At 38.1% G+C, this 27,519-nt stretch overlaps 1 protein-coding gene across 2 annotated transcripts in view; it reads right to left on the bottom strand.

Annotated features, from left to right (window-relative positions):
• Nucleotides 1–24,937, bottom strand: part of CHN1 (chimerin 1) — a gene marked incomplete at both ends in the record, with an annotated part of 37,971 nt that extends 13,034 nt beyond the window's left edge. For both annotated transcript variants that reach the window (XM_084248317.1, XM_084248316.1), the window contains 2 exons: nucleotides 6,872–6,956; nucleotides 24,686–24,937. In XM_084248317.1, coding sequence (XP_084104443.1) covers nucleotides 6,872–6,956; nucleotides 24,686–24,937 — 337 coding nt within the window. The remainder of the gene's footprint in view (nucleotides 1–6,871; nucleotides 6,957–24,685) is intronic.
• Nucleotides 24,938–27,519: the final 2,582 nt, after the last annotated feature.

Genomic DNA, 27,519 nt, shown 5'->3' on the forward strand with positions numbered 1-27,519 from the left:
TATTTTGCCTGCCCCACCTGTATGTTCCTCAAATTGCGGGGCTCTACCCCACACTCTGGGAAGGAAGAGCACCTACTTACTGCTGGGTAAGGATGAAAGTCAGGGCTTTCCCACAATTCTGGTTGAGCTCCATGCTATCCTGCATGGAACAGCGGGGTAGGCCTAAGACAGTTCTGATCACAGTCTCAGCTACCCCATTATTGCAAAGCAGGGATGAATACAGGGCTGTGCCCAGTTGAGAGGATGCTGTCTCTACCACAGGGTAAGATGAAAGTCTCATCTATAGGAACAGCCAAGGGAGGGCTAGTGCTTTGGCGAGGAAAAGGAGGTTTTTCTTGGATTATTTTTTTGTCTGTGCCTGTTAGCATTTATGGGTTGTCGACTTCTCTGGTGCTCAGGCTGGGATACACACATACACACAGTAAGCCAAAACAAAACCCAAAATGCTAGCAGGCAACTCACTGCTGGGTTCCTTGAGTCCCAAGGTCCCTTCCTTTCTCCACCCTTTTCTTAATTTTCAGAGTCTTCTGATAGTTGATGTATATGTTTTGTCCAGGGTCTTTTGTCATGATTATTGTGAGGAATAAAGCTAAATATATTTATTCATTTTGTCCAGAAACAGAAGAACTATTACATAGTATTTTAAGAATCTGGAATCATGATCTAGTAAAAATGTGGATGTGCCCCATACTTTAAATGGGTACCAGAGGTCACAGATTGAGTTGGAAAGGAGTGCTGGTAACAACATACCCCAATGCCTTCATTTCACAAAGACAACAAAGCTTTGTTTATTCAAGTTATTCAGTCATTGATGGTAGAACTGAGATTTAAACCTTGACTTTCTGATTCTCAGTCTGTGTTCCTCCTACTGAGTATACCATGTACTCTTGAGTTACTGCTTTTGGCCTTGAAGATGAAATTGCAATCAACCTCTTATTCAATAATGCCTATTGTTTGTAGCTATTACTCATTGCATATGCTTGAGTTTAAAAAATTCTATTGTATTTTACCCAAATGAGTCTATTATAGGGATCAATAGTTGACTGATTTGGTAATGACTTTTAAAAAGCATTGATAATACTGTATGTTATATTCTTATTTTTTCATATTTTCCCCTAAGTATAAATTCTAAATGAAATCCAGTTCAAAGCAAACAAAAAATTGTTGATGTAGCCTCATAATATGAAAACATCTGACTAGCACTAACGGTTGGATATTAACTTTTTCCTTTAAATGTTTAAAGTTATCTCCCATTTTAAACATGAGCAGACTCCTAAGTTTATTTGTGACTCAGTAAAATCTGGATGAAGTGATAACTGAGTTAAGATTTAGGTATTGCAGGAAAAGGGAAATGTTTTATAAACCCATATTCTTTCATTGAGTAAGATGAAACTATGGGACAATAAATTATGCTTAATTTTGGAAATAAACTCCAAAGGCCAAATTTTTGGCAGGATTGGACATGAAGCTCTTCAGAAGGCCAAAGAATAAGGCAGTCATTAAAATAAAGCATCTTTATACCTCTAAGTTCACAGTGCAATATACCAGCCCCTGAGCTTCCTCTGAAAATTTCTGCTTCAGGGACTTGCAATATATCAATATTTCAGTTTGCCATTAAGACTTTATTTGGTTTTCATACTTATTTATTAAAGTCATATAACTCCTATATAGTTCCATTTCTCCAATGGAAGCTCTAAACTATAAATGAAAAAAAAGTCCATAAAAGATCATTTCATTTTTTTCTATCTCTGGGTTTGCTAGGTTATTTTTATGTTACTATTAAACCACATTCCCCCCCTCCCAGTTCTTCAAGTTTATAAGCACAGGATAAACATATGAAAGGATGAATGAAAAATTCAAATCACATTTTATTTGGTCCTTATATTAATAAAATATTTCTATTACTTAGCCTATTAACTTGAGGATACGCTCCGATTTTCCTGGGACTTGATTTTTCTAAAAAAACATGTATGCTTTGGGCCTCCCCGGTGGCGCAGCGGTTAAGCACTGGGTTGCGAAGCTGCCCGCAGACTCTGCAGCGCCGGTTCGATCCCCGGCTGCTCCCCGGCCACTGGAGGAGGGTCCCACATGGCGCGCAGACCTCTCCTGCCGCCCGCTGCTCCCCTCAGCAGCATACTTTGGTCCTTCTGCCTGTTCTGCTCCCTGCTCTGACTCTGGTGAATTCTCTCACCCTCCCGTGCTTCTGACTGTACCCAGTGCTTGCACAAACAAATAAATAAATAAATCTTTTAAAAAAAAAAAAAAAAAACATGTATGCTTTATAGCTAGAAGGGATAGAAACATTTTTTTTAAATAGCTGCTATCACTGATAGGATTAAGGGGTATGTTAATGTGTGTTTTGAAGGAACAATAATTATTCATGTCTATGATTGTTCATATTTAAAATAATTGTAAAGAAAACTTATTTTAAAATACATCTTAGTTATTTAAATCTACCCCAAGACTACTCAGGAAAAATGGGAATAGTTCATTCTAATATGCATCCAATATGCATTATTTTCTAAACAAAATTAAGAATAACTTGTTCTTTAGAATATTTATGTAACTTGCTTTCAATTAAAAGGGCTACATGCAAGTTTTAAGCTAGTCTAACCAATTTCTCACTGATGTATAAGGACAAACATACCTTTTTAGATACAATCAAAGCAGTAACTCAAAGTACTTCCCATTTATTTTCTTTAACCTAAAAGCTAAGGACTTATATACTTGAAGAGTAAATACTTTATTAGGGAAAAAATGCCATTTCCTCATGGGAGCAGGCAGTAATGATGATGATACACTGGAAAAATGAAGTCACTTTGAAAGACAATCAATACTCAGTTGAAATGTTTCATTTACAACAATTATTACCTGGCTTAACTCCTAGTAGGGCTAAAATGAAGACAATTTAGGAACAATGGTGGAATAATGGTCTTTTTTATTGGGGGGATGTTTTACATTCTCAATGATTATATAGCTTTTTTTTTTAAAAAAAGATTTATTCATTCATACAAGAGCTTGGATAGAGGAGTGGAAAGGTGAGAGGATTCACCAGAGACAGAGCGGGGAACAGAACAGGCAGACTGATGAAATACACTGCTGAGGGGAGCAGTGGGCAACACAGGAAAGGTCTGCCACGGCATGTGGGTATCTCCCCGGCTGGCCGGGAATCTAACCTGTGCTGCAGAGGCTGCGGACAGCTTCACAGCACTGTGCTCAAGCTGCTGTGCCACTGGGGAGACCCTCAATGATTATATAATAATAATGGACTGTATTAACCTCTCGACTTACATTTCAAACCATTCTGTCTGAGTAACAATCATTCTTTAAGTACAGGCTCATAAATATTTAGCAGGAGAAGCACCACACCTGCAGTTAGATACTCCCTTGCAACATAATTTTACTCACTTTAAAGAGGGCTAGTGTAAGGGAGACTTTGGTAGATGACTATGTTCAATACCAACTATGGAACTTTGTGTTGCTGGATTTTGAAAAGTATTATGTCTGATGACTGGGGTTGGGGTGATCATCATCCCTGCTGCTCCCCCAGTTGTGTCAGCTGTGGACTGCTCAATGGCAAGCCCGGAGCTGTGTCTGTCCTGTTGGCTAGATTCAGTCTGATCCCTACAGCAGTTCTGCCACGCTAGGGGTTGGAAAATCACCTGACACCCAACATGTTTGTTTTTTTGTAAAGAGGATAGTGATGGGATATGAAATTGCTGCTCTGGGAAAATACTTTTAAAAATTCCTGATCAGCTCTCTTTTGCTATGGTGGATTTTGAAAAAAGAAACCAGAACAAAGCAAGCCAACTTAGGGATCAAAAGCAAATAAATATTTCTTTTTCTGACAGAGTAAGCTTGCTATTTTTCTTTGGAAGTACTATCTTTAAATTTTGTTACTATGTCTTAGTTTTCCACTGCTGCTGTAACAAATTACCACACACTTAGTGGCTTAAAACAACATGAGTTTATCACCTCAAAGTTCTTGAGGTCAGAACTCCAAAATCCATTTCATTGGGATAAAATCACTGGATGTTAGCAGGCCAGTGTTCCATCTGGAGGCTGTAGGGAAGAATCTGATCTTTCTTTGCTTCCTTTCTTCTCCAGTTTCTGGAGGTTGTAGCATTCCTTGGCTCATAGCCCCCTTCCTCCATCTTCAAAGCCACTAGGATAGTGGCATAGAGTCTTTCCTTTTTGACCTCTGTTTCTGTCCTTAACTTTTTTTCTGTCTCTGCTTCTCTTGCTTTCCTTTTAGCACATTTGTGACTCTGATTAACCTGGCCCCACCCTGACAACCTAGAATAATCTATCTTAATATCCTTAACTTAATCAGAGTCCCTCTTGCCATGCAATATATTCACAGGTTCCAGGTGTTAGGAAGTGGACATCTGTGGGGAGCCATTATTCAATCTAGCAGAGTTAGTTTTGAATTCTTAATTCCTTGCATTCTGTTCGAGATAAAGTTGGTGCCTGAATGGTCAGACACCTCAGGTCTAAGAATCTCCTGGTCAATGCAAATGTAATTAGCTGCCATAGAAAACAATTCAAATCCCAACCCTCCATGTTTTAAAAGTGGGTTGACTTGTTCTTAAGTTATACAATGATATTCAAGTTATATTCAAATTGTATTTTAATTCAAATCACAAAGAATACAATGCTTTTTAAAGACAAGATATAATGAAAAATGTCAAGGTTTTTCTTTCAATTCCTGCCTTTTATTCACAATAAGAATTGTGAATCAGGCTGTTGATGTGGACTGCTGTTATGGGGGTAAATCACTTTCTCCCTTTCCTTCATTACTATAGTAAATGTTCCAACACTTTTCTTTCAAATATGATTTAGGATTGTGTCATCTTGCTAAAGATTATTCATACGTTGTACCTGTTCCCTTTTTTTTAATTTTTTTTTTTTTAACAGAGGCATGTTATTTATTTATTTGTTTGTTTGTTTTGTTTATACAAGCACTGGGTACAGTCAGAAGCGCGGGAGGGTGAGAGAATTCACCAGAGCCAGAGCGGGGAGCAGAGCAGGCAGAAGGACCGAAGGACACTGCTGAGGGGAGCAGCGGGCGGCAGGAGAGGTCTGCGCGCCATGCGGGACCCTCCTCCGGTGGCCGGAGAGCAGCCGGGGATCGAACCAGTGCTGCAGAGGCCGTGGGCAGCTTCGCAACCCAGCGCTCAATCGCTGCGCCACCGGGGAAGCCCCCTGTTCCCTTTTGATAACTGAGAATTCTTACATAGATGACCTTTATGCTTTCAAAATATAAATGATACATATCAATATCAATACTATAGTAAAAGAAAAGCATTTGAGTTGGTGACAGTCATAACGTGTTTAGGAAATTGAGAGTCTCAGCTGGTCGAGCTGTGCCATAAAGGCAGGTCAGGATAATAGACACCATCTTTTCTTGAGTCAGCCATTTGTGCTTTGGAAAGAGGACTCCATTCATCTCTGAAAAACCACACCATGTCAATGGCCTTAACATTTCTATAACAACACTTCACATTCTGTTCAGTTCCCCTCCAGTTCAGAGCCTCAGCTACAGCCTTCCTAGTGAAGGTCGTTGTTCTGACAATGGGTGGCCACCAGCCAGGGCTACTCTGCCTTCGTTTCCTCTCCGGGTGGACACATGTGAAGGGGCTGGCATCCCTTTAGGGCAGAGGAATCCAATAGGATTTAAGCTGACTCTCCTGGACAGACGCCTCTGCACAGTTCAAAGTTCTTACCCTTCCCTGTGGCATGGAGGTCCTTCGGTGGAATTGGCTAGCCATGTCATCATACCTTGGTGACACTAAGTGACATTGTTGGAAGAAGGGTGACTTAGAGCCTTCACCTGTGTTCTGCACCTTGCTATTCAAAGAAAATGTACTTGAGAAAAAAGGAAAATCAGACCCCTGAGTTTCGGTATATAATGAACAAAAATAATCCCTCAACAATCATGCCATAAAAGAAAAATAGTGGATAAGTTTGAGAGTTACTATAGCTACCATTTAAAAATGCTTTACTTAGTATACTGTCTTAGTGTTAAGCTTCATGATAAAAAAGACATGTAAAATGGCATTTTGTAGTTTTACAATTTAAGTAGCAGAAACTTATATAACCAAACATTATATACTTAAACTTTAAATGATTATTTTCAAGTCTACTGGAATTTAGGGAAGTTTGAATAAATGGCTAGTACTCAGTGTAGTCGATCTACACAAATGAGTTTCCCATGTGAATAGCTTCTCAGCTCATAAAGCAATTCAGTAAATGCAAGTTGGTTGCTTCTTTATGCAAAATCTTAATGTTTCTAAATTTAAACCTAAAGGTATCATGGTCATATTTTATAAAAAGAATTTGGCATATTCAGTATTTCAAAATGTCACAAAATATTAGTGACTAAGTGGTTTTTCAGAATTTGGTAACCATCTTTGCAGATAAATTCACAGATTTTTTGAGCTTCAATTTGATTTCACAAAAAATTTAGTAAGAACAATCCAGCCTAACAAGTTATCCTTAAAATTCAGTTTCCAAGGCAACAATCATAGATCCCTGTACATGGCTTTTTAAAAATCATTTTTATAAATTTAGTTATGACAATATCAAATATGAAAGTTAAATATAACACCATTTATCTCCTTTTATCAGACTTTTAAAAAAAGTCGATCTCTTTTTAATGGACCATAACAGATCCCTATCTACTGCCCAGGGCAGAAAGTTGAGGACAGACAGAATAGCAATTTCCAAAGCCGCTGCCTGAGAATGCAGACCACTGCATGTATGCCAAGAACAAACCAGGATCAAGCCATTTTATGTGCATTAACAGTGAGTCTCCTTATAACTTACTTTTTATAACTCTGTAACTTAGAGAAAAGGGAAGAGCACTCACCTGCACACTTCACTCCCTGAGCAATGAGTCCCCACATGAAGTTGGCACAGTACTCACACCAGTGTGGCCCTCTGAAGGTGTGGACCTGGGAGAGAGCAACGGCAGAGTGGTCAGAGGAGAGACTTGGGTGAGAAGCCAGTTTTCTCTCAAAGTCCTACTCACAAGCCAGTTTGCACTGGGGAGGAGACATGGCTACATTTTTAAAAACCTTGGTTGAAAGGAACAGACAAGCAGTCAACATTTCTTTCCCCTGTTTTAGAAATGGTGACAAATCAAATCAATACACTGCAATTTACTTTTGAAAACAGTTTCCTCAGTGGAATTTTCCAGTCTCCTCAAACAGTTAAGTAGCCTCACCTCTGTGTGTGATACTGTGATTTATAAGAAATACATATTTGGTCACCTGAATGACCAAATATATATTTCTCATACATATCCGGTCTTCATCCACAGTTCTTGCCTTACAGCACCCACAAAAGTCTCGAAATTTTCTGAACGTTGAAGATGTCACTTGCTATGTTACGGAGGTAACTTTAAATTTTGGTAAACACGAGAATAGGGACAGGTTACCAGTAAAACCAGTGGTTTGGTTAGAACTTCCAGTCCTACCCTGTCTCTGGGAAGGGAGGGGGACGGGAGGCTGAGCTCAACACCAATGGCCAATGAGTTCATCAACCCTGCCTGGATAATGAAGCCTCCATAAACGCCCAAGAGGCTGTAGTTCTGAGCATTTCCAGACTGGTGAATGAATGCAGATTTGGAGAGAATGGTGAACCTGGTCAGGGCATGAAGGTGTCACACCTTTTCTCCATATCTTGCCCAGCGCCTCTTTTCTACCTGGTGTTGATTAGTATCCTTTAAAATCCTATGTATTAAGTTGGTGATATAGTGAATAATTGGGCTTCCTGAGTTCTGAGAGCCATTCTAGCAAATTAATGAAATCTGAGGTGGGTGTCCTGGAAACCTTTGACTTACAGTCAGTTGGTAAGAAGTACAGATAAGGGCTTGTGACAGTCTGAAGAGAGGAGGGACTGATCTATAACTGGTTGGTCAGAAGCATGGGCTTGCCTGGGCTTTCAGACAGTCTCTGAAGTGGAGGGTTGCTGGGGAGACTGAACCCTTAACCTGTGGAACCTAAGGCTCATTTCAGGTAGTCAGAAGTGAGCTGAATTCCTGAATATCCTTCTGGTGTCTCAGGATTGCACACTGGTGTGGAGAAGCTTCCACTTACCCTGTTGGGAATTAATATCCATGACACACCAAAATGCAACGTGTAATACAAATACTGGCACTTTCTGAATACTCTGGCATAAAGAAGGCAAGGAGTGATGCAGATTTACTTTACGGTCCTGTAAAGTTTTGTCAGATAATTCACCTTCTGCCTCTATAATCAAAGTTAGGGTCACAAATGTTAAAGGTGATACTTAGTGACTGGTCACAACGGAAACATCATAAAGGGCCAATTTCTGCTCGAAACCCTGTGGTACTTTTTATGTTAGCAAAGAGAATAAATGTAATTTTAGAAACTGCAGAAGTTAATCAGAAACCCTTTTTTAGTATAGTAATTACTAATTATTCCAGCTCATAAGTCTCAGTGCATTTTGATTCCTTTATCCCTGAGAAAGGCATCCTCGAAGGAGAAATGATTCAAATGTATACATATGAAAGGCTTTATAAGACTTTCTAACTTAATTCAGATGAAAAAATACAATAGAATGGAGAAACAATAAAATATTGACTGAAAAATGCACTCAAGAAATAATTTAAAAGGGAGAGGAAACAAGGAAGTCACTGATATGTATCAAATTATTTACTTGAGATAATTTCTTGTATATATTTCCTCCTGCACAAAACAATAATACAAGAGAATGAATATCACAAAATGTGACAATTTGATTCCAACATAAATATCTGCCAAAGCTATTGCAGATTTTGGACAGAGTAATGAAAATCACAGCCAAGATTGTCATTTTTTACTATTTTATTTATCAAATAAATCTTAGAAACCAAGTAAATGGTTAAGATATAACATTTCTTCAAAATTAAGCTACAGAATGTGACTTACATTGAATATTAGACATATTACATTTAGAAAAATCATGTCAATTATATTTGGACAAGTTATTGATTATAAGATAAATCCTAATTTCACAGATGTTAAAATGAAAAAGTAAGTATATATTAGAATCAAAAAAAGTGGTACTTCAGAATTCAAACTACTACTGCTGGCCAAAATACCCAAGTAAGGCTGCAGTGGAAAACCTGGTGCATTCCAAGTAGGTATGTGCTTTTGACTCTGGTCAGTGCCAAGTGAGCAGAGTACAAACTGTGTTGATTTTGAAAAGAAGGCCATAATCCTATGTCTTTTCTTTTTTAAAGATTTATTTATTTATTTATACAAGCACTGGGCACAGTCAGAAGCGCGGGAGGGTTGAGAGAATTCACCAGTGCGGGTTGCAGCACAGGCAGAAGGACCGAAGTACACTGCTGAGGGGAGCAATCTTTTTTTTTTTTTTAAAGATTTATTTATACAAGAACTGGGGTACAGGCCAAAGGTGCGGGAGAGTGAGACTTCATCAGAGACAGAGCAGGGAGCAGAACAAGCAGATGGACCGAAAACAGTGCTGAGGGGAGCAGTGGGCGAGACAGGAGAGGTCTGCCACACCATGTGGGTATCTCCCTGGCTGGCTGGGAATCAAACCCGCGCTGCAGAGGCTGCGGATAGCTTCACAGCGTTGCATTCAACCTGCTGCGCCACCGGGCAGGCCCCAAGAATACAATCTTGCTTTCTTTCCTGTGAGGGGAACGAGTAAAATATAATAGATAGCAGTGACTCTGATTTTAAAAAAGTTAAAATCATGAAATAGCTATAGAATCGTAAAGCTATTTTTAGGGAAAGTCTTTGGGACACAAACTGGCTTGTGGATTGCTTATAGATCTCGGGATAACCCAGTACCATTTCATTTGGTAAGGCTACGAAAAATGGAATACAAGTGTGGGGGAAGTCCCGGGAATTATTTTGGACTTATCAGTTAACTCAGGGCAAAGGGTCTTAATGTTTTATCAGGAGAGCAAAACCAGAAATAACTTAGAAAAAAAATCAGTACTGAGATGTTATTATGACAGACCCAATTCCCTTCCTCGCTTAGTGACTGCGACGTTTTGAAAATCTTGGGACATTTCTTCATCTCGCATATGCAGGAGAAAGGATTCAACTGTTTACACAGGCCCGGTGATCTCGAATTAAGGGATCACAGAATGCAATCTTCAGGAAATTGCTGTTCATACATTTCATTCTTGGCCAACTTTTTTAATAAAGGTATCCTGGGCCATTTGGGGCTAGTTTTGTTGTTACTTTATTTTTTAAACCCCATGTAAGCTACTATAAAGTTCTCCAGAAAACTATTCTTAAAAACAGGCCCTCAAGGATCAGAAGCACACTAAACTTCTATTTGTATAATATGGTTTAGCTGGATTCCCTTCTGAATTTTTATAGCTAAAATTTGTATTAAACTTTTGGTGACATCTATGACTATGACACAGTTTGAAATGATAAAAATTGAATAGTGCAGCTTTTAAAATTCTCTTAAGACATCATTAAAACAGATTTTATCTATTAATCATTTTTATTCACTGATAAATATTTAATAAATGATGTCATCTACAAAGGTAGAAAGGATACTTGCTCCAGGAATTTACCATAGTTTTCCCCATGATTCTGCCAAGTGTGAGGGCAGCTTGGGTAGGGTCAAGGCTCAGGCCAAATTGGGGGGAATCATGTGCTGAGCCTCCCAGAGGTGCAGTCAGCCAGGTGAGTTGGTCAGGCCTGTGCACTGGAGTGGGATGCACTGGGAAAAGCTGCTCCAAGAAAATCAGAGGCCCAGGCATGAGCAAAATACTGGGATGTTTAGAGAACTGCAAGGAAGCTCAATGTGATGGGGAGCAGGGGGTGGTGGTCAGAGACAAGAGGCAGATGGGGTCTACCCCATGCGTTTAGACTCTGCCAGTGGGACACAGACAAGGAGGCAAGGATGGAGGAAGACAAGCTATGTAGGATGTCATGGCAGTCACCCACATTAATGGCGTGGATCGGAACGCAGGCAGTGGTGACTGAGAGCCAAGTGAGTTATTTAGGAGGCAGCTCAGCAGGGCCTGGTAACCAACTGAATCACAGGCAAAGAATGGGGAAGAACCTGGGCTGCCAGGGTGTGGGGCCTGCTGACTGGGAAGGATGACATTAATAGAGGGAAGAAAAGTACAGGCCCAGGTTTGAAGAGAGGTGAGGAGCTGATTGAAGATTCCCAGGAAAGAAGGGCAACTCACTGATTGTATGGCTCCTAAAGGCAGTAGTTGGAGATGTGATCCAGAGCAGAGGGATGATTTTGAGTAAGAGGAAAATCACTCCCCTTCTCAATTTGAGAAAAAGGTAGGAGGGAGAAGATGGCTGTGCAGGAGTGTCAGGAAGCTGGAAGCTAAGGGAGTCTGTGCACTAGGAAGTGAGTTCAGTTCCTCAAAAAAGGGTTTTGAGAAAGTGGTAAATAGGAACTGGAACTAGCCAGAAATTCAGAGATGTTGGACTTGAAAGCAACTTTTTTCCCTGGAAGACACTCAAACTATATCCGTGTCAAGCACATTAAAGAACAGGGCATACACTTTCTTTTTATCAGTGATGTTTATATCACATATTTTAGTAATTCAGAAAAAGGTAACTTTAAAAATCAATTGTACAAATCGCACATCTATGAATACTCTCCAATTGTGCTGCTCTCGCTGGCACTGTGGAGACAAGGTGTGATCTCCTGCAGACAATTTCGTTTAGTAGACATGGATGTATTTTGAGTACATGTCTTAAGTGATTAAATCAGAATGGAATGAGTACTCCAAAATAAAAGAGCAGAACTTGCACCTTGTGGATTCTTTCTGCTTAGGAGAATGCTAAGAATGAACTTGGGTGCATCTGCAAGACAGGAGGTCTAGACGGTTCACAGGGGCCAGGGGCTCAGGCCGGGAGCCCTAGGTTAGGGAGCAACTTTTACCTGGAATGCCCTATTGTGTGGTAGGTACTTCCTGAGATCTGCAGGTCAGCATTCAAGGAATCACAATTACTGATGTCTTTACACCGTGCTTTTACAGTCAATTAATGTGCTTATTGACATTTTCCAAGTATCATTTTTATAAGATTTTTATCCTAAAGCGCTCCAGATGTTTAGTTGCTCATCTCTTCTCATTCTCCAAGGCTGTGCTTTCTCTTCCTTCCTCATCTCTTTCTCCCTTTTCCAGTCACTGAATTCTTAGTCTCAGACTAAGAAACCTGAAAACAGAGCTTTGCTAACATTGAATATAAACCAAGAAACTGGGTCATCTATCTTTCTCTTGAAGGTCTTTTAGAAAAAACCCAAACTTCTGGCTTCTTGTGTTTGTGCTAGTCAAGGCTGATGGAGAGTGGTCTTGTGATGAATGAGGTGCTAGTGGAATGTGACTTTATTCTGTGACATCTCCAACCCTTCAGCTACTGTCTTACCAGCAGAAGCCAATATGTTTCTGGTGTCTGAACCTTATATAAAACATCGTATATGTAAGGTGGGAGAGTAACCAATTCCTTTTATAAACAGCACTATTTCTTAGTTATTTAAACAAATCACTTGATCTATTTACCAAAATAGGGAGTGGGTTTTGGTAAGGTACGGCATAATCCAAAAGAGTAATCATCTTCAGTTTATAACATTATTAGTGAGATCAGGGATGGACTGAAAAGCAACCTGGTAAGTTGGCTACAGATTTTTTGCTCTAGGCCACCTCCAGAGCTACAACCTGTGAAACGAAAGTATATTGCACCTTCATGAACAAAGGACAAAGCAACTAAGTTGGAAGTTCTCTTCTTTGCAACTGGAAAAAATGAGACCTTCGGTACCAGGGCACTGGAGATTGCTTCCTACCTGTAAACAACTCCTTTCACGTTAGCCACCTTAAAAATGGACTGTCACAACAAAGGCAGTGGTCAGAACCAAGCTGGGAAGGATGGACAGGGAGAAAGGTGGGTGGCTTATGAAGTGCCCCTGGGCATAGTCCAAGTGGCATCTATTTCCTGGGCAGTGACCATTTATATTGATCAAAACTCTGGCTTCTGTAAGAAAACCAGCAGTGCACCTGCTTCTCATGTTTCTGACATTCACATCTCCCATGTGAATGTCAGTATTACAAACAGCGGAGAAGAAATCCATGCTATGGGAAGATAAAGGAAAATTCAGCCTATCTTCATTATCCTTTCCATGTCATGCACTAGCTTCAGAAATAAGCATGAATGCAAATAACCAGGAGCATGCCTGCTGCAAATGTAAACCATGTTGCAGGCGATAAGGACATTAGGGAAAATGAAATTTTGCTTGGGAAGGTGGCAATGACATTTCAGCTGTCATTCTTCATTTGGGAGACTCTGATGAGTCAGTTCTCCAGTGTGGTGCTGGGTGATATGAAAAGAGAGAACAGATGATCAGAATCAAAATGAAAGGAATGTAGGTAGGCAGGCAGGCAGCTGGGCAGGAAGAGGCTTTTTTCTCTCTTTTTTTTTATTATCTTTAAGGCAACCAGAACCAATTTCAGAATCACCAAGTTGGTCTTAAACCTTTTAATTTATAATTTAGAATTTTAATTCCAATTTTGACACTTAAATATCTTAGTTTATATTATTAACTCATGGAAAGAATGCATAAGAGTAGTTATAATTAGTAACAAACACATAAAATTGTGTAGGCATTCCCTGCGGAAAAAGGTGGGAAGGGGTACATAAAATAGGAATATCTTCAGTGTGAGGGCAATACCTTCTTGCCTTATTCAATTACATATAGTCAAAATACCAGTGGCCTTAAAATTCTTGAGAAAACAATCTATGACAGAGAGGTTTGGGTACAGTTAAGTCCCTAGCATGGATACGCTGCTGGCCATGCCCCCACCTCTCGCTCTGATGGGGCAGGTGTGTAATGTGGTGGCCATGGCAGGAGATGCAAAGGAATGCATGGAGCTCTGGAAACATGGTGCTAAGCAAGGTTTGCCACTGCTGAGTTCCTGGAGCTGGAGAAGGAACTGCTAGCCAATAGCAGAGTTGGGGAGGCTCTTTGTGCACAGGCGGAGGAGATAAAGCTCTGCACAGCTCCTGCCACCAGCTACTGCAGGTGCAGACAACAGGGGACGGTTGTCAGGCCTTCAGGAGGCACGTACTTACCCCCACAAGGAGCTAACACAAGTATCATTTTGAAAGGCTGGAAAATGGCAAAAAGTGAGTGACCTAATGTTTCAAGAGTGAGAAAACTATTCAAAACTGTGGGAGACACAGTAAGACTGCTAGACTTACATTGGCCATGCCACAAATAAGTGACATCCCCTTAAGTAAAAGAAATAACTACAGGAAAAAGCTGACATGTGGTCAGACTGTAGTGACACTAGTCTTAACTTACTATTAGGGAAATTATTAGGGCAACCAGATAATTCAGTTCCACTCTTACATGGCAAAAATAAAAGTGGTTTTTATTGACTGGTACGTAAAACAGTAAGTAAACATGTGCCCAAAAAAAAAAAAAAAAGAATCAGTTCTACTCACACAATCCATTCTTCAATCTACACTAACAGAGCATAGATCTCTTTATGGCTTCCTTCATGATTTATCTCCCCACCTCCACCTACCACCAAATCAATACTATTGTAATGAAAGAGAAATACTTCTGAATTCACAGTTGAGCTCAAGTGGTACAGACAAGCAAATTTGCTGAGATTCTCACACAACTCTATTAATGCTAGAATACTTCTTAATTCTCTCACTTAATGTTCTGTTCTGAGCTGAAGGAGCAAACCCTTACAGAAAGCAATCAATTTGGAATCCAAGAGTCAAACACTGGTAGCATCAACATTTTTAAGGCATTCCTTTTGTTTTTGATTATATTACAAGGTACATATTTATAATAAATAATGTAACAATAAATATCAGTAATTAAAAAAATTTCCTTTTCAAAATATGGGTGTTTAAGTGTATAATTTAAATGTATAATTTTATTGTTTAGACTTTTAAGTTTTAGAAACAAATTTTAATGTTCTTTTCATAGGAGCTCTGCATCATGGCTAAGGTTTAAAATGATCAAATACCATAACCTAAACATTTCTACTTTGAAAGTTTAAGTTTCATTACTGGGATAAATAATTTTGCATCAAATACCAGAAGAAAAAAATTCAGCACAATGAATCAATACTTTAAGGTACCAATCCCATAAAGTTACATTCTACAGATATAATAGGAAAATGAAACATGTGACTCAACTTGGTTGTATAATAAAAGCACCGTATCATCCACAGCTGAGGGACAAATAATATCTTAGTCCATATTATAGGCAGGTAAACTGAACCCAGGAGACAAAAACAACCCAAACCATGTTACCCCTAGTTGTCAGTCTGCACTAACATTAATGTTGCCACATAACCAAGGTTTCAATTTCTCTTTGGCTTGGCTGTAAAAATGTCATCTAAACTATGTAGTTAAAACCCTTTTTAATTGTTTGTAAAAGAGATCCTGATTTTTCTATTGTTTTGCTTCTATTTTGTTGATCTTTGCTTTTTAATGTTTCCTACTTCTAATACTTGGTTTAACTGGGTCATTTTTTTGCTAGCTTTGTGAGGTAGAACTTAGCTCTCTGGTTTAAGACTTTTTTTCCTAAAATAAACATTTAATGACATAGATTTTACTATTAGCACTATGTTATCCACAGTCCATGGATTTTGACATGCTGTATTCTTTTCATTCAGGTCGAAACATTTTCTAATGTCCCTTGTGATTTCTTTAATCCATGAGTTACTTAGCAATAAGTTGTTCGACTTCTAAATATGTAAGGAATTGTCCATATATGTTTCTGATTTGCGTTTGATTCTATAATAACAGGATATGCTTTATATGATTTCAATCCTCTGATTTATTCACACGTGTTTTATGCCCCAGAATATTACCTATTTTTGTGAATCTTGTGTGTTTATTTAGTATGTATACTCTGATGTTCTTGGATGGAATATGCCATAGATATTAGGTCAAATTTATTAATAACAGTTTATCCTTCCCAAGTTTCTATTTGTTCCGTATGTGTATTCCAGCACTGAGAAATTTTGGAAATCTCCATTTATAATTGTGGATTTGTCCATTTCTCAGTTGAGATGCTACTTATATACTTTGAGCCTCTTACATTAGGGGCATACAATTTCTAATGTGCTGTGTCCTCTTGATGAATTCTACCCCTTATTACCAATAATATTCCTTGTGCTGAAAATTATATGAAATCCGCCACTCCAATTTTCTTTGAATTATTGTATCTTTTTTACCTTACTGTGTCCGTATTTTAAGTGGGTTTCCTGTGGATCACATACAGTTGGATCTGTTTTGCTTTAATCCAATCTGGCAACCTCTGCCTTTTAAGAGTATTTGGGCCATTTACATCTAATGTAACTATCAATGGGGGGGGAATAAATGTGCCATATTTTGTTTTATATTTATTCCATTTGTTATCTCTCGTCTTGCATACTTTTGGATAGATTGCACAGCTTTCTCTAAAGTCTACAATACACATCTTTACCTTACTAAAACGCCTTCAAATATATTATACCAATTCATGGATAGCATAAGACTCTTTAGCAGCATATATCTATTCTCCCACCCTGTACTTCATGCTATTGTTGTCACGTATTTTATTTGTATAAACTATATATTACTATCTTTGCTTAAACAGTCAATTATCCTTTAAAGAGTAAAATGAAGAAAAAAACATCTTTTATACTAACCTACACAATTACTATTTCTGTCATTCTTCATTCTTTTGTATAGATTTAAATTTCCAACTGGTATTTTTCTTTTGTCTGAAAAAGTCCTTTAATGTTCCTGCTATAGTTCTCCTGGAGATGAATTCATTACCCTTTTGTTTAAATAAACATGTTTTTATTTTAGTAGGTATTTTTGCTGGACATGGAATTCTAGGCTGATAGTTTTGTTGTTGAGTACATTGAAGTTATCACTCCATTGTCTTGCACAGTTTCAGGTAAGAACCTTTGTTGCCATTCTGTACATAATGTACATTCTCTTCCCTTTTACCCTGCCTCCTGCTTTTCAAAAACTTTTTAACATTATCCTACACTGAAAATAACCCTTACTTTAAAATGTTAACAAAGAAATAGTATAAAATCATTTCTTTTTAAAATTATGTACATAGTATTCTTGCCTGTAAATGTGCATATGTAAAATCCCATAAAGCCATAAAATATGAACACATGAAGTTAGTGTATAAGATAAAAATTGAAGAAAAACACCACATATCATTTCCCCTTTCTGTTCTAGCTTTCCTATTTTGCAACCAGAAGAATCTTGAGGTAATTCAAGAGGGGTCAGGAAACAATTTATTAGTATGGTGTTTATGAGGAAAGTAATTTTGGTTTCTCAGAAACCACCACTAATGTGTGTTAAAATATTTAAGAAAAATATCTGCATGTAAGCTCTTTATCATTCCACTTTTTTTTTTTTGGCGTATATGCATGTCTCTTTTCTCTGCCCTGTGAGATCTTTGAAGACAATATTTTTGTGTCATGTACTACTGTAAATGAATAATGAAGGCTGAGTAGTGATAATTAGTGTATGAAGTATTGGGATCTTGCCAATGTAGAAAGTAACTGGGTAAGAGGTTAGAACATGTATGTATTCTTCAGGCATGTCCTTTGACCATCTTACTGAGGCCACAGTAGTGGCCTCCTACTTACTTACATAGTAGTGTTCACTCCTATGTAAGACTCCGCAAAAATTCATAGATGAATTACTATATATCTCTTCAGTTAGTTCATGAAACAGAACAAAAGAGTCAATGCTCAATTGGAAAAGAAGGGTGGATGTATGACACTACAAAAAGTTAACTTCAGAGTATTGTGTGTACACATAAATATTAAAAACAACAGATTTTTGGAGGTGGTGCCTTTTGAAACTGTGTTCTTCCTATACATTTATAGCCTAAACTTGTGTTGGGAGTCATGTGCCAGGGTGATTCTCTACCTTAATTCCCAGCAACACTGTTAGAGGGTTCCCTTCTCCACGTCCTTACTGTTGCTTATTCTCTTTATGTGTGTGTGTGTGTGTATATATATATATATATACACACACACATACATATATATGATATATACATATATATATATAGCCATCCTGACAGGTATGTGGTTTTGATTTGCATTTCCATAGTAAGTGATAGTGAGCATTTTTTCATGTGCCTGTTGGCTATCTGTATACCTTCTTCTGAAAAATGTCTGTCAGTTACTGTGCCCACTTTTTAATTAGGTTATTTTGATTTTTCTATTGAGTTGTGGGAATTCCTTATACATTTAGATACTTACCAGATATATATTTTACGAATATTTTCTTCCAGTCATAGGTACCATAGTTACTTCGTTGACTATTCCCTTTACTGTGCAGAAATTTTTTAGTTTGATGCCATCCTAATTGTCTATTTTTGCTTTTGCTGTCTATGCTTTTGTTGTCAAACCCAAAACATTGCCAAAACTAATGTCAAGAAACCCTCTAAGGCGGTTTTATGGTGGATGTATGACACTATTAAGTATTTAAGTCTCTTCATCCATTTCTGTATATGAGATCAATTTCATTTCATTTGCATGAAGATATCTTTTCCCCAACATCTTTTACTGAAGAGGTTATACTTTCCCCATTTAGCATTCTTGGCACCCATATTGACCACTAGTTGACCATGAATACATGGATTTACTTCTGGGATCTCTGTTCCACTGGTTGATAAGTTTCCTTATGCCAGTCCCATACTATTTTGGTACTCTGTCATTAGGAAGTGTGATGTTTCCAATTGTTTTTCTTGCTCAAGACTGCTTTGGCTATTCAGGATCTTTTAGGATTGTTTTACTTCTGAAAAAAAAAATGCCACTGGACTTGCATTAAATCTGTAAATCACTTTGGTTAGTATAGACATTTGAAATAATATTAATTCTTATATATATCGTAAACTATTTCTTCTTGGATTATTCAAGGCTGGCAGTAACCTTTTCAGTGAACTTAATGATTGAGATTTGCTCTTGATATGTGTCATACCCTGACCCCTAGCCAGCATTACTACTCATGAGGATAGGCAGGGCCTCCCTGGTGGCACAGGGGGTTGAACACAGTGCTGTGAGGCTGTCCGCAGCCTTTGCGGCAAGAGTTCGATCCCTGGCCGGCTGGAGAGTAACCTACATGGCACAGCAGAACTCTCCTGTCTAGCCCACTGCTCCCCTCAGCAGTGTGTTTCGGATATATGCCTGTTCTGCTCCTGCTCTCTCTGGCCTGTACCCCACTTCTTAAAAAAAAAAAAAGATAGGCAAGGGTGAGGTTGAGAAGGTTACAAAGTTGAATCAGTACACAGGCCCAGATGGAAGTGCAGGATTGGTCTTTGTGGTCCACCTCACAAACAACAGAGGCAGAAGTAAAAAGCAGTGCAGTGGTGTCCATTAACTATTTTGGCTGCTAATAAATATTGTACTAGAGAGCAACAGAAACGCAATGTCTATAGGGATCTTACAGATAATTCTGTGCAGTCTCCTACTTTTCATCAACCTTCTACAAGTCTGGGTGCCCTAGGCAGAGACAACAAACACTATGCGCTGAAATTTTGTTCTTGTTTAAACTTCTCTTGCAACTGACCCACATTAAGAATTAGGAACCGTGTATATACACATATACATGCGTGTACATATGGTATAATTCAACTTAATCTCCAATTTGGAGAAAAACATTCCTTCAAAATGTTTAGTGATTTTATTGCTGCAGCTTAATAATGTGACATTCCAGATTGCCTTTTCCATTTTCATATTTTGCTTCCTTACTATTCAAAAACAATTTCAAGTTTCTGAGCACTTAAGATGTGAACACAAATTCTCTAACACAAAAACATGGTATCTTGGGTGTTCTTTCATTTTTAAAAACCCACATGAATTTGGTAAAAAAAAAATTTTTGTATCAATACCTGACTTCAGTACACTAGAAAATCCATTTTTTGTTGAAAGTTTCTGCTTCCATGAGAAGTGATTTCAAAATAATACCAAAAAAAATTTCCACCAAATACAAACTAACAACTACACCCAATGCCCCAAATCACACTGTGTGCTCATTTCTTTAGTCCTTCAGCAGATACGTCCAGTTATCAGGCGCTTCACTGGATCGGGGTCGGGAGAGAGGAAAGGTGGTGGTAGGGCTGTGGTGCCCTCATGGAGCTAATACAAAAGCAGGGTTGTAGGCACAACCCTTGACTATGACATTCCACATACCTAATGATACAACTTTTCAAAATCCTTTCATATATAATTCTTTAAAAAAAATCAACATTAAAAATTTGTCCTTATATGGGTTTTTAATAAAGTTAATAAAAGTAGCCTAGTACTTCTTAGTTGGAGAATTTTAGAACTGTCAGGCAGTTTTATTTGTTGATTCATTTTGTATTTTTAATAGTCCGGAAGTCTTTTTCCACACCTATCATGACATGAAATCATGGGGAGTGGGTCTTTTCCATGGGTTCTCACAAAGTGTGCTGCTCTGGGTGAGCTAAACCCAAGTACTTTTCTCTTTGACTTCCTGAAATGTGTGAAAGAAAATGATCAGGAAAAAGGAAGTTATCTAGGCTCTTAAGAGTGTTTAATATGCTCAATTCTTTTGGCAAGAATCTTGCCCTTTGCTTGTTTGTTTACAACAATGCCAACTGCATGCTGGGCGACATTATAGACTCTTCCAAATTTGCCATGGCAACACTTGTGGGTATTCCTTTTTGAACAGTGCCCATTTCCTTGATGTCTGTGAAACCACCTGTCTTGTAGATTCACATATATGTGATCAAAGGAACTACTCCATAGTTTCTAAAAGTCCTAGAGAACATGCAGCGGGTGCCTCTCTTTCCCTTGGTGTTGGTCATTTTGGCAACTTACTGGAAGATAGCAGTTCTGGCCAAAAAGAAGACTTTGTATTTAATCTCGAATGTGAATCTTATGATTCAAAAGAAAGACCACTCTGGTAGGAGTGCTGGCCAGGATTGACAAGTTCACCATTATTGCTTTATCCTAGTAGGTCCTGAATCAGTAATTAAACTCTACAAGGTTCATGTTATGATACTATTTTAATTACAGCATCAATTCAAATTTCAGGATTGATTGCTTGCGTTTTTATCTTGGCAACATTCAATACATTAATATATCTTTCACTTACATGCAGAATGCATCCAAATCAATTACCACTTCAAGAGCACCTTAAGAAAAAAACTAAACTTTTTTTTTTGGTGGGACCCTCGCCGGTGGCCAGGGAACGAACCACTGCAGAGGCTGCAGACAGCCTCGAAGCCTAGCACTCAACCGCTGCGCCATCAGGGGAGGCCCAAAACTAAACTTTTTAAAAAGGATATACTCACTATAATAATTGTTAATGTTGCTCTTTCAATTAGCCTAAGTAGTCAGGTTTCTGTTCTTATTATATCTAATTTAGTTTACAGTGAGTTAAAAAAACAGATTTCACTGTATTCTGTAGTGCATGGAAGTGCAACTGCTCTTATGTAACATCTAACAGCCTGGGAGCTAAAACAGAAGCGAGAGCTTTGTTTAGTCTCCATAATCAGGCCAAAGTGCTCAATTGCATATTGAACTCTGCGACTAGGCAAGAAAAACAATCTTAAGAAGATGCATTCAGGAAAAAAAATAATCACTGAAGATTGACTTGTAATTACAAAAATAGTGGCTACCATATAGATCTACACATACAAAAAAACTATTTTTCTCACGTAGAAACAGGTTTTAGAGACATGAATCCATCTGCTGAAAGTCATACAGATGATAAACCAAGTTCCTAAGGGCTCAGTGATCACTCGATCCAGAGAGCCTCAGAATGTAGGTAAATCAGTGCGGGGTGGGGGTGGGGGGTTTATGTTTCTTAATGTCCGTTGTCTGTCTGTTTTTTAAGTCTGCTCAAGAAATTAGCACTTGCACTCCATCTCTCACTCTTCAGGATGCGGGCAATTCTTAAAATGAGAGGTGAATTTTTGAAAACTTTGAAAGATGTTATTCCTTTAAGAATGTAGTACATTTATTTTTAAAATGACTTCCCTAAGAGAAAGGGCTACTTTATTATGGTAGATTATCAAATCCTAAAAATTAACAATAGGAAAACATAAGACTGTGTTACATAACAGCAAAATGAGAAGCCTTCCTGTTTTCTTTTTTTTTTTTAATGAGGGGGAAAACCCCACAAAAACCTTGACACACAACTGTTTGGAGTTGGGCCCAGTTGATCTTTTTGGATTTCACCTTGGTGCTTTCACTGAAGGTATAAGGCACTCTTGGCTTCACCCTCAGGAATGAGATTTGGCAGCTGTTCAGCACCACAAAGCAACATTACGTAACAAGGCAGTTCAAGAAGCAAGCAAGAAACCCACGTTGAAACGAGGCTTTAGTGAGTGGGCGCGTGATTAGCAGGAACACACTTACACCAACATAGAGGCTATAAGCTGTAAGGCCACATAAGTGGTCATCCTTACGTAAGTGTTAAAGCCTTTCCCACAGTACATCTCTGAACTGGACATACTCACACATCACAAGCAGTGACCTTCTCAGTGAACATCTGTGTGGGAGGGAACTGCTCCTGCCACAGAGCCTGAATTCTTGTGGGGATGTTCTGGGAAGTCAAGTATGTTGACTGGCCCCCCCCATCTTTTATAATACCACCGCAAAGAAACATTTTCTACGTAACAATTTCAATAGGAGGAGACAAGTTTTGAAACTTTTCTGACCTTATCAGCAACTCTTAAAATATATAATACAATAAAATAGATAACTCACTACCTCACATGCGATCTTCCCTAAGCATAAGTAGTAAGCCCACACTGGTTTTAATTTTCTTAGCTCCAGAGACATCTTTTTAAATATTTTATATAATTCTTACATCATTTTTGCACAATGTATGTATTTTCATTTTGGTTATATGCCCCATACAATTGCACCCCCCTTATTTTGACCCTAATCCTTCCTGCCCTTCTCCCCCTCCCCCCGCAGTGTGTCTCTGGTTTATAGTTGCTCGCTGATTTTAATTTTGCTTGGGAACAATTCTGACTCGTAGCTTGGTACCCCATAGTCAGCACTTTGATTATATAAAACTTGCACATTAAAGCGACATGTTACAGTAAAATTGAGAAATTACTAGAAGATACAACACCACAAAACCAACCAAAAACTATGCTTGTTTAAAAGCAAGTAGGTCTGCTCAAGGATTTGTATAATCAGTATTGACAGAAAGCATGTACAAGAACTTAGCATTAAAAGGCAGTCCCTTAATAGGGGTAGTTGTTCTGCTGAATGCATCAGAGGGTACATCTTTGGACATCTATTTTAAAACCTATCATTTCTAGACAGTAAGCATTACACAGTACAGTTTCTTGCTTAGGAAACTAAAGTGGCTATTTTTGTGACAAAATGCACATAATTTTATGAAAGGATTTATTTGGGATCTTTTTTCTGGCAAAAATGTTGTAACACCAGATTGTATATCATACAAAAAGAAACTGAGGCCTAGTAACCTGCCAGTATTATTCAGGCTCATAACTGGAAGATATGGTTGACATTAGATACACATGATTTCTGTTATTAATCCACTGAATGGCCTAAATTAGAGCAGAAAATGCTATTTGCTTTACCTTGAAATATTAGTCTGTACACAGTCCCACACATTTTGGGATTTATCTCATAATGATCTGCTCACAAAAATCTGCTCACTATGGCAAATGTTGAGCATATTGGAAGGTTGATATTTTGCATTTGAGTAAAATAAATGCTAGTGTTAAAAATTAGAATGCACCAGAAATTTCACTCCAAATTTGTGATTTGGAGTGAATGCTAACTTAAAGCTGGAAACCCTGATGTTCCATTTATTGTCCTCTTTAATGACATTTTATCTAAAGAACTTCATCATAAAGTTGTACAACTACTGGGAAGCTACTCAGAAATGCCACTGCATCAATCAGGTAAGTGAGACTGGGTCTCCCTGTGCACAGCTTCACATTGCATGTTCTCTGAACTAGGTGGTAAAGGATAGAACTCATGGCCTTTATCATGCTGGAAATAAGGCGAGAGCTACACACAGCTTGAATCAATGCATATACTGATGATTAAAGTGTAGTTGGTGAGACACACTGACAACAATTAAAAACTATATACATAAGGTAAAACAAATCGTCAAAGAGGCAAGAGAAGCTGCTTGTGTCAGCAGCACCACCAGTCCCAGGGTAAGCATTCTCTTTTCATCATGGTCAATTCATTAGCAGAGAAGAAAAGGCAGAAACTATGGGAAATGCAGGCCATCTGCTCGATCCAGATGCAACAGCACATGCCTCTTTTACCCAAGGCTTTTTAACAGAAACAAGCAAAGATAAGATCTAATCCTCTCATGAAATAGCCAACAAAGGTAGTTAGATATATTTGCATCACAAATAATAACACCAAAATCGTGACTAAATGAGCCCTCTTAAACATCAGTCAAGACTTTTACTACTGAGTATCACTGATTAAACAGAATACTAAGTCAGCATTAGAGGAGATGGGGTTGAATTCTATTAGATTTATTCAGCTAGTGCTTAAATAAAATCATGCCTACAACATGTTTCTTAAATAGCAACATTTTAGTACAGTCATCCTACTTTTCAGAAGGCATTAGAAGATATTCCTTTAACACTGTATATTTCAAGTAAAATGCATTTCTTATAAGGTTAAAGCAAATATTCTTACCTTGAAATTGTGAACCTTCTCATATTTTGGAATTTGCTCGTTTTCTTTCAGAGTTGCTCTTCTAACAAGTGATGTCAACTGCGAATAAGCAAAGAGTTTCAGAGGTTGCCAGATTGTCACAGACGACTTTTGAGAACCCAGTTTCATTCCCAAGGCTGCTATCAATAAATCTTGCTGACGGCCCTCTTGTTTTGATTTGTGAACTGCAGCTCTATTAGTTTTCCTACCCGACCAAGATTCTTTGGATGGCATTTTGAATTCACAGGAAAGAAAGAAAACCTATATTGATCTATGTCTGTCGATGAACTCTGTTCAGCTAACAGATGAGCATTCTGCCGGGCAGCACAGAGCCCTAACCTACAGAGAGCTGCAGAGAAACATCACGGAGAGGTGGAGGAGGATGATGAAGCACTTCTTAAAAAGAGGTCGACTAACCAGAAAAATTCTTCTTTCTTCCCCTTTTTTTTTTTTTAAAGGGCTCTAGATTTAAGCTTCTGAAAACTTAAGAGTCTGAACAGAAATAAGAGTCGATGCAAACATCCAAAACATTTAGCATCTTTACCCCTTTTAAAAGCCATGCAATTGTGACAGATTACATTTTTAAAATCTTTCTTCTCTATTCAATTTATTAATGTCCATTCTGAATGAAAGATGCCTGCAATCAGTTTCTAGCAGCAGACACCCTGTGAACCCCCTAGCAGGGAGGGTGGGGGAAGGGAAGGTTTTGACAGGGAAGGCTGGATTTAGACTGGTCACCGAAAGAGGAGAGATAACCAATGAAAATCAAGCAACAGCATTTAAGTACTGTATTCCTAAACTCACTCTGTCTCTGTTTCTCCCTCCTCTCATGTAAGATTTTCTTGCTGGCTCAAGGAAAAAAAAAATCAGTGGGAAGATAATGAGCAGTGAATGAGTCACGCATTATTACAAAATGGGATTTTTTTACTTATTAAAAGCAAAGGAAAATTAACACATCACAAGGCTTTAAAAAGAACATACCACTGCCAAGTAGATTATGAAAGGCTGATCTATATCCTCCTTTCTGCATATGCTGAGGTTAGTTAACTATAACCCAATAGCAAAAACGGAGTATTTGATTAAAAAAAAAAAAAAAACTTTCAGTAGGAGCACACATAACATTGCTAACTCCCCAGAGTGGCCAGTTTTGTCTCCCTACCATGAGCAGTTTTGATGTGGATCTATACTTAAATCCAATCATTTTAATTCCTACTCTGAACATTCCTTATTCAAGAGCTTGAGGCCAGAACACAGTGGGAGCCAGTCAGGGATAACTCCTCATTTACACAGATTCGCAGGTTCCAGACACAGTGGGTCTGTGCTTATAGGACCTATGGGTATTGTTTGCTGGTTTAGAAAGGGGCATTGGGTAAGAAACTCAAACTAAGGAAGTACCTATACTTTTTTTTACTAAGGAGCTGAAGTCAAGTTTTCCCATATTGGTTCCTTAAACATCCCCCATCTGTTTCCTCATACTACAGTAATTGCATTTAACCTGCGATGATTTAATGTAACACTGTATTTAGAGAATCTAAAGCGCTCTATATTTAAATAGTTATTTACTTAGTGCAAACAATTTACCATAGATTTCATACTCGATGAGGGTGCGTGTCCAATGCAGATTCTCATCTAATTAGGATCAAAGTGGTCCTTAAACCATGCTAGAGATTGGGAATATTGAATGACTGATTTCATAAACATCCCTAAGTATTGTTTACTTGCTTAAGTTTACAGTTCCGTCTTTTAAAAATATTTTTAGGTAAATAAAAGGCAGAAGTTAATATTTATATGTACAGATGTTTCATTTTCACCAAATTATATCCATATGATTAATGAGACCTAAAATGCCTGCGTTCAGGGGAAATGCAATGGGAAAACATTCCTTGTTTAACCTAAATTACTCTTCAGCTTAGACCTACTTTGTCATGTGAGGACTAAAAATATAAAGGCCAGCCAACCCTTAGACGGGTACAGTTAAAGTGATGTTTATCCAGTTCTCAGTAGGCACCAGGGAAAAAAAGACTCCAAAGGCAAATTTACCAGCAAACTTTTCCTCTACAATGTTGTTGCTTATTTAAGGAACGCAATGACCCATGTACACCAAGTAGCTTTTTTTTTTTTAAGCATTTCTGATCAAGGTTCTGTTAATACAAATCATCCCAGTCCTTCAATTATTATGAATAAAACTCATCCAAAGCTTAAAAATATCTGTGGTAGTATAGATCTGAGGCTTCCAGAGGGGTATGGGGAGGGAAGAGCATAAGGGCTGTGACGATAGAATTATGGGGACTATAAATGAGAGGAGAAATCAAATATTGTACTAAAAATAAACATTAAAAGTAAAAAAAAAAATTTGTGGTAGAGTTATTCCTAAAATTCATAGTTGGGTAAAATTGAACATTTGGACATTGAGAGCATGGTCTGCTGTTCTAAGTAATGCTTTATCTAATCAAATACTGGTTTAATTGCAAGTTGGGCAGCTACCTACAGCGTAAGGAGATTAAAAAACAGCAGATAGGGATGAAAAGTTCTCAGCTAGGCTCAAATGGCTGGTCACTATCTTACCTTTAATCACTGCAACTGCATTTCTGCATTAATTTTGCTAAAGACCTCTCAGGTCATAAGAACTGCTAACTCAAGTTCAGAACCAATATCAGCATTCTAATGTTTCAGACAGGTGCGTCCAACTCATCCTTATATTTGAACATATCTAGCTAAAGATATTTGGTTAAAAAAAGACAACCAAAAGAAGGCAGCTGTTTTTACTGGGAGGTAGTAAAGTATAATAAGGTAGGATTTCAGATCAGAGAACACAG

The sequence above is a fragment of the Talpa europaea genome (genome assembly GCF_964194135.1).
Source record: "Talpa europaea genome assembly, chromosome: 1".
Lineage (NCBI taxonomy): Eukaryota > Metazoa > Chordata > Mammalia > Eulipotyphla > Talpidae > Talpa > Talpa europaea.